This window comes from Alligator sinensis, unplaced genomic scaffold (genome assembly GCF_000455745.1).
Source record: "Alligator sinensis unplaced genomic scaffold, ASM45574v1 scaffold1911_1, whole genome shotgun sequence".
NCBI lineage: Eukaryota > Metazoa > Chordata > Crocodylia > Alligatoridae > Alligator > Alligator sinensis.
Window position 1 is genome coordinate 49,392 of NW_005843188.1, and position 14,082 is coordinate 63,473.

Sequence of the window (14,082 nt, forward strand, 5' to 3'; positions counted from 1 at the left end):
AAATGAACAGGAACTCTTAAGTGTATCCAATTTTTTTTCTGATTTCAAACTGACAAAGTAACACACTAATTAAATTATTTGTACTAGAAATTTACTTACAGGGATGACACATTTGTACACAAAGCAAGCAAAACATCTGACACATTGTACAGTGCCAGGTGCAGTTAAGAATGTGTAATGCAGATTTGTCATCAGAAGGCTCAAAAAAAAAAAAAAGAAAAGAAAAAAAAAGGAGCCCACCAAAGAAACTTGAAGACATGTTTCATTATCAATTTTATTTCCTACCATACACCAAATGTACAGCACAGAACACAATTTTGTTGTTTTGATGTAAGAAATATTAATTGTATGAAGAAACAGTATACAAACTACTTCAAATTAAAAAATGCATACATCATTGCCTTTTACAAAAGGTCTAATTTACAGTATATCTCATTGATGCAATTTAACACAAAAAAAAGAAAAAAGAAAAAAATCAGTGCACATTACAAAACACATCAAGTACAAAGGAGGCAAATAAATACAAACATACTCCACAAAACATCCTGAGCAAACAATCCAAACACAGATAAATTAACCTGAAGCCATAGTAAATCATAGTAATAAATAGATAGTAAGAGAATTTTTTTACTTAAATTAAATAAAATATATAACAAATTTGTTAAAATATTTAGTAAATTAAATTTCAGTCTTTGTAATGAGTGAATTCATTTTGTATGCATTTAACAAGTATAGCAAATGTTTGCCTTTTTTTTTAGCAAGTACAATAACTTTAATAGCAAATTTTTGTTTGGTGTCCTCCTATTTATATTAGACAGCACGTATGGTAGCTTTTGAAAAACCAATTAAAAAATAAACACAGCTCCTAAGAACATACATCTTCTCCTGTCTAAACTAGGATTAGAGGGTCAAGCCAACCCTCCAATAAAAAGCAAGCCCCACCTAATGTAGAACAGTGACCACAGTGCATGAGAGTTGAATCACCTTTGAATAGTACTTTTTGTGCAGAAACAGTAATAATATAATTGTATATGTCAAGCTTGTGAATGCCATCATATTCAATCTAAATATAAATGAGGCTAATAAAAATAAACACTTTCATTGTAGCACAGAAAAATTAAACACACGCTAGATCCATGTATACATTTACACTGAGGCACATATGCACATGAGCTGTGTGTGCATACCAAAAAGGCAGTTTAGCTGGTTGTTTATACCTTTTGTTAAAAAAAATAAATATAAAAAAAATTTGAAACAATGCTTAATTACTTACAATCCCTGAAATAGACATTGCCTCTGTTATAGCAACTACTAAACTCTGATTGATTCAGAAATTCAAAACCCAGGCTAACTGAATTACAGAGGCACATACAGGTACCTTTGTACATGCGTGTGTCTGTGTGTGTCATTATGTACTGTAGCACTTGGTATCCTACTGAAAGACTGGTAACAAATTCAATATCGAAGTAGTCTTAGTGTTTAAAGAGGGGAAAACCAATCAGTGTGTTGCTAGAATGGTTGCTTTTCTCTCAGCACCCATAGTTACACTGGAGTATTACTTTCTTCCAGGTTGTGGCCTTCTCAGCTTTCCTCAATTCAAACTACATGTCATTTCAAGGGAGATTTGTTGGATAACTTAGTATGTACAAAATCTTCAGCTTGGGATGTGCTTGAATTTTTCAAATACAAATTCACATTGATATAGGTCCCTTGTCTAATGTAACAACATACTGTACTAAAGAAATACCAGTCATACCAAATCAGCTTTCTTGTTTAGGGATACGTCCTTTCTCTCTCGGAACTAACTTGAAAAGAACCTGCATCGTTACAAGAATTCGGAAATTCTTTTGAAATACTTGAAATAATTATCTGAGTAGGCTAAAACACACAGCCAAGTCAAATGCTTTGCTGATTGCTATATTTCATTATTGCTAACAAATCCTTTGACACACTTGTTTTCCAGCATACTGTGCTTTAAGAGCCCAGGTTCCCCACTAGTGGGCACCATTTATCTTTTCATTCCTTGCTTCTTCACTTCTCATGTTACTGCAAACCCCTTTCTGATACAAAGCCATTATAAAAAAGCAGGATGTGATGAAAATAAAACTAGAACCACAGTTCAGTCATTTGTTACTTTCATAGTTTTTTTTTTCTTCCTGTACAAATCCAGCAAGATATTTAATTTACAGAATAACTTTCAATCTATTTAAAATCCCATTGGAAAATAAATTAATAAACACATTTGTAAAAATATGGCAGGCCGCAAAAATGCTGTTAAAAGATAAAAAAAAACAACTCTTTGATTAGAAATAAATAAAAAATATAAAAAATAGTTGCACACACTTTTTACATTCACTTTACAAAAACTGAGTGCAAAAGAAGAAAAACAAAAGAATTGTACTGAAATAAATACAATATACTAACAGAGTGCATTGCTGTTAATACAAATAGTCTGTTGTGTTTTCCTTCCTTTTTTATGTCAGCTGGGAAAAAAATAGTGCAATGTTGCAATTGTAAATGCAGCACGGCAACCTACACCCCTTAGCAGTACATGAACTCCTAACAGATCCATCTGGAGTTTACTGCTGTTAAGTAATTTCTGTTGCCCGGCAGCTTTCACATCCTACACATGGATGCCCTTCACTGCCTGTTTGATACTTTCCAGCAGAGCTTTGCATTCCGGGGAATAGTCCCGTTCCAGATTGCTGTACATGTCTGTGAGTGTATTTACATATGCTTCAAAGTTCTGCTCACTGATTGGCCCCTAAATGAAGACAAAACATATTCACTAATTGCAGGAGCAAAAATTAAGGCCAACCCCCCCCAAACCTATGTAAAAGGAGGTTGCTAAGTGGTAATATGGCAAACCTGTCTGCAAGCAAGAGGGGAAAGCTGAGGTGATAGGCACAGCAGACATTTAACTTACTGATGAGATTGTTGGAGGTGAAGGCATTTTTATGTGTTGAGAACCACATACTCTCCCACAAAGGAGGGGGTGGAAGATGTTTGCCTTTAGTATGCTCTGTTTTTTAATTCTGGTCAAATTCTGCTTGCAAACATCAAGGAGGTGTTCTCACTGAGGTCCACAGGACTGTGTACATCAGTAAGGTGAGCTGGATTTGCATCTTCATGGAACAATGCTGTTGTTGGCTCAAGAATAAAGCACAACATTTGTACATTGGATAAAAGAGTCTAGGTCTTTTAGGAGCAAATGGAAAATAAGAATCCTATGCAAATTTCTATACAATTGATAAGGCTAATTTCTAGATGGGTGGACATTAGGCTGTGAAGACACAGAGGGGAAGTCAACACTACACAATGCAGTGTCTGAGCTAGCAATCTAGTGCATGCATCCAAAGTAGCATAGCCACATCAGCGTGGATTTCTGAGTGGGTTAATTTATCCTGTTTCTTAGCAAATTAAATTAGCCTGGGTGGAACGCAATCTATTTAGAGGTAGTTCTGGTATCATTACATGTCCTGCTTTATGCCATGCAAACATACCCAGGAATAGGAAGTAAAAGAATGCACATACATATGTAGAGACCTACTTAATTCATGGCCAGACAAAAGGATTTTCACAGCTTGGTTGCAGTACAAAGAGCTGATTTTGTAGGCATTTCCTGGTGGCTGTGCCCCGCTCTGCTGATTGGCGGAGAGGCCCCTGAGAGGGAGGAGAAGAGTGGGTCGCCACCATCTTGGCTGCTGGCTATCCTTTGTGCTGCCATACCAGCAAGCACCTTCCTCTCCTGGACAGGCTACATAGCAGCGAGGACCACTCACTCCCACTGGGGAGCCAGGATTTTATTTTTATTAGGTTTTTTAAAGTTGATTTCATGGACAATTGAGGATTTTGTGGTTTCCGCGAAATCATGAATCAAGTAGGTCCCTATTATAGAGCTCTTAAGACCCTAATTCAGCAAGGTAATATTAGCCTGTCCCTAACTTCAAACACGTTCATATTTCCACTGACATGCTGCATGTTGGGTAGTAGCTATAGCACGTTATTGATTTAAGGTGCCAGAGTTCAAATTTTTGTTAACTTCAGAGAAGAGATTTTTTCCATTCTTAGACAAGAGCAGAAACTGATCTCCTAGCCTGTTTGTAACTGTATGATTGCACTCTGAAGTGTAGGACTTGATGAGCAGGGATTCCTGGTTTTGTCTGTTTAAAAATAGCAAATTCCCTGATAATAAAAGCCCCAAATCCATGTTTTTACAAGATTAAAATTAAAGGTCACTAATATATGTATATGTATATGTATATGTATATATATATGTATATGTATATGTATATATATATGTATATGTATATGTATATATATATGTATATGTATATGTATGTATCAGTTGAACACAATGTTTTAATGATATATTTACAATTTTAAAGCAATTTGGAAGTCTACCAGTGCCTCAGTCTCCATAACAAAATAAACTCTAGATACCTATACATTTTTGGCATTTCATTTTGGTTTTTTGTTTTGGAAAATCAGAGTTCCCCTTGCCCCCTTTGCTCAGCAGCATGTAGATACAGCTGTGGTTGTCCTCCCACTGCTTTGTGGTGCTGAGCAGCCCTGATATGCTGGTGTGCTGCCCGTGCCATTATCCCTCATTCCCAACCCACAGCCCCCTGGCCCTGCTGGTGCCCCTCACTCCTAACCCACATCCCTAACTGTGCCCCTCACTCCCAACTCAGCCCCCTCATCGCCCCCTGGATGAGCTGCCCACAGCTCCATCCCATTCCCTGCCTGTGCTGCATGGCTGCACAGGCCCCATTCCTGCCCCAGGCCCCATGCACTGCCCCAGCTGGGCAGCAACCCCAGCCTGAGCCCTGCTTACCTCCCTTCCCCACTATGGGGCCCTTAATCCCCACCCCAGATTTACCTTCAGGGAGCTGCAGGAGCTGCTCATCATCAGGCTGCCTGGCTGCCATGTGCATGTGTGTGGGCGCACATGCAGGTGTCACCCTGGCCTGACTGCTCTTCTCCCATTGCCCCCAGCCCATTGCAAGCTGAAACTCTGCTGGCCTGCAAGGGGAAACTTGCTGTTTCACATGATTTTTTTTTTTCCTTTGAAAGGACAAAATCCTACTTTTTCTCCTAAAAAAGAGAAAATTTGAGTTTTTCTCCTTAAAATGAGAACATCTGGATTTTACAATGTTTTGCTGTGGTGAATGGAAAACCTGGATCCCTGTTGAGTGTTAATAAATTCCTTGTCAGAGATCTAAATGAATAAGATGCTAATATTCAATTTAAAGAGAACTGAGCAGACTCATCACCTTACAGGAACACTCACAGGATCAAGCTAAAGATCCCATTTACCCTAGAAAATGTTGGGCCTCTTTTCCAGCATTGGTGCAGTAGTATTGGTGTTAAAAGCTCACATAGACAGAACTTAGAGCATATTCAACTTTAGGCATTGTAAATCTGTTCAAAGCGGGTTATCATGATGTGTTCACTATGTTAAGTGGTCCCATTTTCATGATAAAAGAACACCCCTGCGTCCTGTCTATAGTACAGTCTGTTCAAAGCAGGAAATCTGTTCAAAGCAGATTATCATGATGTGTTCACTATGTTAAGTGGTCTCATTATCATGATAAAAGAACACCACTGAGTCCCGTCTAAGCCATTATTTACACCATTGCAGGCAAGGATTCAAGATTTTCTAGTGTAGAGGCACTCCTGCAGCACCAGACAGACTCATAGAATCACAGAAAATTTGGGTTGGAAGGGACCTCAGGAGGTCATCTAGTTCAACCCCCTTTTCAAAGCAGGCCATCCTCAACTAGATCATCCCAGCCAGAGCTTTGTCTAGCCAGGTCTTAAAAATCTCCAAGGATGGAGATTATACCACTTCTCTGGGTAACCAGTTCCAGTGTTTTACTACCCTCCCAGTGAGAAAATTCTTCCTAATATCTAACCTCAGCTTCCCTTGCTGCAACTCAACACCATTGCTCCTTGTTCTGTCATCTGCCACCACTGAGCAGTCTAGCTCTGTCCTCTTTTGAACCAACCTTTAGGTAGTTAAAGGCTGCTATTAAATCCCCTTTTAGCATGGCTACTCTTCCCCCACCCCAGCTTGGTGTCATCTGCAAACTTGCTGAGGGTCTGTATCATCTTCCAGGTTGTTGATAAAGACAGTGAACAAAACTTGCCCCAGGGCTGACCCCTTCAGGCACTCCACATGATACCAGTTGACAACTGGACATTGAGCTATTGATTATTGCCCTCTGAACCTGATGCTCCAGCCAGTTTTCTATCCACCTTACAGTCCATTCATCCAACCTGTACGTCCTTAGCTTGCCTCAGAGCATGTTGTGGGAGACCATATTAAAAGCCTTGCTAAATCAAGGTATACCATATCCGCTGGTCTCCCTGCATCTACAGAGCCAGTCATCTCTTCATAGAAGGCAATTAGGTTAGTCAGGCCCCTGGTGAATCCATGCTGACTGTTCCGAATCACCTTCTTCTCTTCCAAGTGTTTAGAAATGCATTCCTTGAGGATCTGCTCCATGATTTTTCCAGGGACTGAGGTGAGGCTGATTGGTCTGTAGTTCCCTGGATCCTCTTTTTTCCCTTTCTTTAATATGGGCACTATGTTTGCCCCTTTTGCAATCATCCAGGACCTCTCCTGATAGCCATGAGTTTTCAAAGATGATGGCCAGTGGCTCAGCCAACTCCCCTAGCACCTTTGGGTGTATCCCATCTGGCCCCATGGACTTGTATATATCCAGCTTTTCTAAATAGTCCCACTTTTGACTGCTCACCGCCTCCCCAGACTGTGCTGCCTGGTGCAGTAGTTTGGGAGCTGACTTTGCCTGTGAATACTGAGGCAAAAAAGACATTGAGTACTTCAGCCTTTTCTGCATCCTCTGTCACTAGGTTGCCTCTCCCATTCAGTAAGGGACCCACACTTTCCCTGATCCTCCTCTTGCTACTGACATACTTGTAGCAACCCTTCTTGTTACCCTTCACATCTGTTGTTAGCTGCAACTCCAACTGCACTTTGGCTTTTCTGACTTCATCCCTGCCTGCCCAAGCAGTGCTCTTATACTCCTTCCTAGTTATTCATCCAAGTTTCCACTTCTTATAAGCTTCCTTTTTATGACTGAATTTACTGAAGAGTTTCCGCTAAGCCAAGCTGGTCTTCTGCCATATTTGTTAATCTTCCTGCACGTCGGGATGGTTTATTCCTGCACTCTCAGTAAGTCTTCTTTAAAGTACAGCCAGCAATTCTGGACTCCTCTCCCCCTCAGTCTGGCTTCCCAGGGGATCCTGCCCATGAGTTCCCTGAGTGAGTCAAAGTCTGCTTTTCTGACATCCAGGGTCCTTACTCTGCTGCTCTCTATTCTGCCTTTCCTCAAGATCCTGCACTCAAATCATCCCGGGGTCACCGCTGCCAAAGTTGCTATCCACTACTACATTCCCCAGCAATTCTGCCCTGTTTGTGAGCAGCAGGTCAAGAAGAGCATGGCCATTAGTTGGCTACTCCAGCACTTACACCAGGAAGTTGATCCCAACACTCTCCAAAAACTTCCTGGATTGCCTGCACACTGCTTTATTGCCCTCCTTGCAGATGTCAGGGTGATAGAAGTCTCCCATGAGAATCTGTTACCTGGTGCTGAAAGGAGTGGATAGGAAAACCTAGTTAAGTCACTTTTCCCCTTCCTTGATTCTTGGACAGGGGTCAACCAGTCCTGAAATAGCCTTAGGCACTATCAGGGCTGTTAAAAGCTATACAAACTATAACACCCTGTAGGGTCTACTCCACAATGCTTATGAATTCCTGCTATATACACTAAACTGTGACTCTAGACTGTCCAGGAACACTATGCCTTGAGTTGGAAGCATATGCATTCTGCCTAGTATCAGGAAAAAACCTGGCTGACTAAACAGGGATGTTTGTTCATTGACCATTGGAATAAGACAGTCAGACTGACTGTACACAGCACATGGAACAGTCAGCTGAGTTGGATCCTTCTTCATAAGCCAGACATGCAAGATTTTACATCCCCAGTTATGAACATCAGAGGCATGCAGTATTGCTTGATTTTACCTATCCCTTATTGTTCACATAGGGATACAAGGAAGAAGAAGGAAGATATAGTATGGCCACTGGATTAATATGATCCCTTCAATTGCCTACTGCTTTGGCATGGTTCAGGTATTAATGAAAATGCACAAGTTGTATTGAGGGAAAGCAGGTCAATTTCTGATGCTTTATGTTGTTCCATGTTACAGTGCCTTGAAGTAAAAGGGTTTCCAGGGGAGAACACTTTGCCACATCTATATTTAGCTTTACCCTTAAGGATAGAAGACTATGCCTTCTCCTTGGGAGTAGTAAAAATCCAAACACTGCCTTTGAATGGAATTCCACAGGACAAATTAAGCTCTGGAGTAAGAGAATGCATCTTCTTTGTGACCTCCTCCCACTAGGATGAATCCTGCTCTTTCCACCATTCAGATTCGGTGCTGATAATATTCCAGATCCTAAGCGCTTATGATATCTTACTGTTCACTTGTACAGAGTGCAGGGAAGTGAAATGCAGGGAAATTGTTTAAAACCCTAGAGGGCTGCCCTCTGCCTGATGGCAAGGCATGCAGAATCAGCCCTGGCCAAAAATACAGACAAAATCTCAAAGAGGTCACAAAGTTTCTGGCTATGGACTCACCATTTGTGGAAGCTGAATGTCGGCAAGGCTGGAAATGAGGGCTTGGCTTAGGCCAGCTAACTCCTTCAACAGGCTCTCATTATTCTGCTCTATAAGTTTGTTCTCTTCTTCTATTGTTTTCAAATTGCTCTCCATAGATGTGATCTAAAATCACACACACAAAAACCTTGACATAATTATAAGTGAAGTCTGAACACAAAACAAAAGGTTCCTTTAGGAAGGGACCGTATAATGCTGTAAAAGATTTGAACCTCAGGTGCCTTCCTAAAACACATGGCTAATGTTGCCACAAGATACCTGTGGTACAAGATAAGTCATAGGGTTTTTGGTTGTAACCGTATTGGTCTAAGGACATAAGCAGGCAAGATTCTTTGGATAGATGTGATATCTTTTATTAGATATTAGATTACACTCAGTTGGTCTAACAAAAGATATCACATCTACCCAAAGAACCTTGCCTGCCAAGATAAGTCACATTCATTTGAACCAGTGGACTCTGCTGTTGTTTTAAAAGAAAAATGAAGCTCTCATCTGTGGTCCTGCTGAGTGAGGAGGGCATTGTGTGGGGAAGATGAGTTTGGAAATGGATTAAAGACCCCAGGCCTCAATCTGCTGGGGAGGGGGAAGGGTTGAGAATGGGGAACGTGGCCTCAGGGCTGGGGGAAAGAAGGCTAATGTTTGCATTGAGCTCCTCTTGTTACAGCATCCCTGCTGGTTCACTATAGTAGCAGCAGCACTGGTATTAGCTCTTGTGCTACTTTCTTGCCCTCCTTCCCCATGGAAGTTAGAACTCTGAATTGATTAGAGTTAGAAATAGGGCAGGGCAGGGAAACAACATGACAAAATATACTGGGTAGGAAACAGAAGCTGTGTGTACAACAGATACAACCATGCAGGCAAGCAATGGGCAAGAAGACGGAAACATATTTTTAAGGACCAACTGAAAAGCATCTCTGTTAGAAAAATGGTATCTTTTTTTTTGGAGAGGAAACCAATGAGAATGATGGGGACTGTCATGTAGTTATTTGTGCAAGTTCATATGTCAAAAGCTGTGCTGAGAAACTGAAGTCAAAGATATTTGGGCCTGATTCTCTATCACCTGCTTTTTTGTACGTTAATTTACATGTGTAAGGCACGGATATAAAATAGTACCCCCAGCATGAGAGGAGAATTTTGAATTGCTAACAATTCAACAGCTGCAAAAGGCTGTAGAACAGAACAATGAAGAATTAGGCCCACTGAATGTATGCACTACTCAGAAGAGGACTGCACTGGCTCTGTGCACTGTATTGATTTTTACCTGCTCTGCAATCTTTCTGGCGGCAACCAGATTAGCTCTTTTGGGTATCCTATTTTAAGGTGCCTTTATGGCTGTGTAAAAAAATTGCAGACACATGACATAAGCTCCTATACTACTACAATCTAATATAGAGTTACTGCAGGAAAGAAAACAGGAAACATACACTAGTGTAAGTATTGTGTATCTCCAGTTATCTCAGGGTAATGGTTTCCTCAATGCAGAGAGGCCATGGCATGCTTCCTTGTCTCCTCATGCCAAGGTACTATAATACCACCCAATGTAGCAGCTACCCTGTGATAACTGGTAATCTGTCCACTGTCTACCCAATGCAGTTTACATTGTGATGCAAAGTTGATGGAAATTATGTTAGTATTAATATGTCATGTGTCCAGGCTTGGATGAAGCAACATTAAAGGTCACTGTTCAATCCTCACTGTTGGCCAGGCAAACTTAAGAGGGTTGGGGAAAAACATCCAAGTGGTTTGCTGATTCAATAATTTTCTAATTCAGGCTCTCACAGACCCCCAATTAGATATTATAGCTACCTTGCAGAAACCCTGGGATAAGACATGCCAGCTAATCTGGGTGCTTATACAGGTCTGGAGAATCAGTACCTGTTAGAACAGACCTAAGTTGAAATGGGAACCATGTTTGAGGGGACTGAGAGGCTGGCTACAGGCCTTGATGCAAATGGCTATTCCTACTAACCCCACAGATTTCCTGCATAATGCCAGTTCACTCAGCTGTATCACAGGTCATATGACTTTCATTAATAAGGAATACCACACAAGCATAAATGAAGTTACTATAAAAATAGCACCCAACCTATCATTGTACACAGTTGAATGCTTACTGTAAATTTAGAAGGGAAAGATAAATTGAGTTTTTCCTGGATTAGTTTGGAGTCATTCTTATTTTTGGGGTCTGTTACTTTTTTAGGAATTTCTCCCTAAAATCTTAATGCTTCTAATCTTTTGAAGCAAGTATCTAATTTCACGTAATTTACTGGGTGAATGAGAAGCACAGGCCTGTGTTCCAGTGTACGTATACATACTCAGCTCACCCTTAAATATGGAGCTGCAATCAGCATCTCAAGGATAAATTTACTCTCACACATACTGAAACAATGCAAAAAATGATAAGAAGTCTACCTTTCCAATATCTCCTAACAGATCTAATACACTTAACAGATTAGCAAAATGCACCTGTTGTCTGATAAGTATTATATAGGGACAAAATACAAAGTATTTAAATAACCGGTTGTAATGAACAGAACTAGGAAGAAACTATTAAAATAACAACAGAAACAGCACTAAAAATTAAGATTCCCTTGCAATAATAGTTAAGGGTCTTAATAAGAAATTAAAGTCTCATGGCCTAATGGCTTCATTACCGTATTATAAAGCTTCTCTTTATGGGTTCTTAGAACACTTGCAGATTATTGTGTGAAGGAGAATAATCAGAAGTGTAATCTACAAAATGAAGTGCATATTTTATATGGTCAATGTGATTTCCTTGTTTGCTAAGATTAGTTCATGTTATTCATGCTGCAAATCTTTTATATCAGTACTAGTGTACTTGTCGTTTCTTTAAAGTGGAAGGACTTGATAAAAATGGTATAGATGATAAAACACTGATCATAAAGGTACAGGTATTGTATTTAGATTGACATAACTAGGATTAGGCCGATCTAAATACCCATCTATGGGCCTGTACATGTTCGGAGCACAGCCCCAGGGCTGGGAGAGCTCAGCCACTTGCCCCAACCCCAGGGCTGTGCTCTTCCTACTCCTCCAACTTTGACTGGGCTATTTTTAACCCCCTGAGTTCCACAAACCCCGACAGACAACCTTCCCACCCACAGACCTGCAAGCCCCACCAGCCCCATCAACACCCCCTGAAGACCCTCTAGCCCCCTTCCCTCCCTGCACCCTGAGTTACTTACTCTCATTTCTCTGTGCATCTCCCAGGACTGCTGAATGGCTGTACATACTGCTCTTGATCAACGTTTATGCAGCTTAAAGTAAGCCACATGAACACAGACCAGGTACGCCAAGTACAACAAATGCTCAAAAATGTACATGCATGTACATCCATATACATAAATATAACACATATATACATTAAAACTGATCAAAGTGTTTGCTTGTTGTTATACCTGGGTTTGAAGTTTCATCATGTCGGCTTCAATTTTAAGATTGGATTCATTCAATTCTTTTATTTCCTCATCCAAGTGTCTGATTTCCTCATCACTCTCTACACCTGCAAAGAGTTGAATGGATCAAATCATGTTTAAAATGTGCATGTATGAAAACACGGACAAGTAATAACCCATGGATACCTGTGTACTGAACTACACAAGAGAAAAGAAGTAAGCTTTTAGATTAAAACAGTGATCTTGAAATTCTTTTCACCAATGTTTTACTGTCAAAGCTGCCACCTACATGTAAATATACACAAACAGGAAGCTGATCAAGAAACAAAGGGTATTTTGAGCTTTGGAATTACTGTATTTCTCAATGGAAAGGAGAATTTTTTATTCAGTTAATCAAGCAACTATAGCTAACAAAGCAGGGAAAGGATCAGGGTTGTCAGAAGTATTTTATTGAAAGAGGAAAATATAAAACACAACATTAAAAATATGTGCTTTATATTAAATTCTTAGTGAAGGTTTTTTTAAATTAAAAAAAGAAAAGTAGCAATTCACCCCATCCACCCCCACTGTCTTTAATAAGTTATGACACCAGCTGGTAATCTACCTCTGATACTGCATGGAGCTATGTATAGGCACACCCAAACCCCTGGGTCACAGTTTTGGTTTAGTGTGATAAACAGTGAGATATACCAGAAAACTATTGTAAAGGGGAAATTGTTGAGAAGACAAATAAGGCATCACAGAGAAAAAATAGGAGTGATAAGTGCTCTCTATGCCCTCCAATTAAGTGACAGACAACCCCCGATATCGTCAATAAGAGCATTATCCTTAGAGGTACTGAGCATCTACCGTTTCCAGTGATAATTCTTTTTCCTGACATTTCTGCTTACAGGTAATTATTATTGTAACACCTAGAGGTATGTTCATTGCTTTGTTGTAGACACAGTATAATGGGGGTGGAGATCTTAGTTAGAAAGAGCTCACGGTCTAAACAGATAACAGGGATGGAAGATTTGTCAGGCAGAACTGCCCCAAAATGCCTGTGGTTATGTAATAGGTTAGTGCAACAGAATTAGGAAAAAAATCCAAGTGTCTTGAGTGTTAGTCATGCCCTACTCCCTAAATCATGCTACCAAAGGAAGCAGAATCATGTCTCTAAGTTTATCTGATAGATGATCTTTTACTTTTAAAGGGTGTGTGTTGAGGGGGATTGCCAAAATACCTATAGCGATGGAGCAATGTTAGATTACCTATAGAGATGCAGCAATGTTAGATTACAATGGGCATATCTACATGTACTATTAATATGACTGAATAAACTCTGATGCAGTTCACACCAGAGTTTATTGATTCTGAGTGCCACATTTACATGTGCACCTGGGACTGCAGTATGTTCAGCCAGGGCGGAGCAGCCCTGGCTGGCATGGGGTCTAGAGGGTCAGTCTGCCAGCCTGAGGCTGTGGCATGAGGGTACTCCCATGCAGGGTGAGCCAGTAGACAGTCCCTGCACTAAAGCACTCTTATGCCCCAGCCAGCCATGTCAGCATCTACATGTGCATTGCTGCACACTAAATAATGCTGTCATAGGTTAGTACTTGTGTTCACAACTACTAACCTATGGAGGCCTTTATTAGTTCACTGCAGCCTAATAGGACCACATATCTAGGTGCACAGACTTTACCGCAGAGCTAATTTGTAGGGGTGTGTGAAATGGGCCATATTCAATTAATTGATTTTGATCACTGTCCCCGATTCGATTTGGCCAGATCCGAATCTAAAGATTCAATGCTGATTCAGAGAATCAGTGATTCAGCCATAGACACAGATTTAAATGTTTTTTCTACATACCTTGTGGTACCAGGCACAGCTCATGAACGCTGCAATGCTGGGGTGGATGGAGTGTCCCACAGGAGTGCAGCCCCCCCCCCACCAGCGCACCTCTCCACCTCGAGCGCAGC

At 40.5% G+C, this 14,082-nt stretch overlaps 1 protein-coding gene across 5 annotated transcripts in view; it reads right to left on the reverse strand.

The window, feature by feature from the left end:
* Positions 1–2,489: 2,489 nt before the first annotated feature.
* The window catches only part of ST18 (ST18, C2H2C-type zinc finger), a 65,412-nt gene continuing 53,819 nt past the window's right edge, over positions 2,490–14,082 (reverse strand). For all 5 annotated transcript variants that reach the window (XM_025194390.1, XM_025194394.1, XM_025194392.1 and 2 more), the window contains 3 exons: positions 12,128–12,231; positions 8,670–8,813; positions 2,490–2,764 (listed from right to left, as the gene is read on the reverse strand). In XM_025194390.1, coding sequence (XP_025050175.1) covers positions 2,624–2,764; positions 8,670–8,813; positions 12,128–12,231 — 389 coding nt within the window. In that variant the 3' untranslated portion in view covers positions 2,490–2,623. The remainder of the gene's footprint in view (positions 2,765–8,669; positions 8,814–12,127; positions 12,232–14,082) is intronic.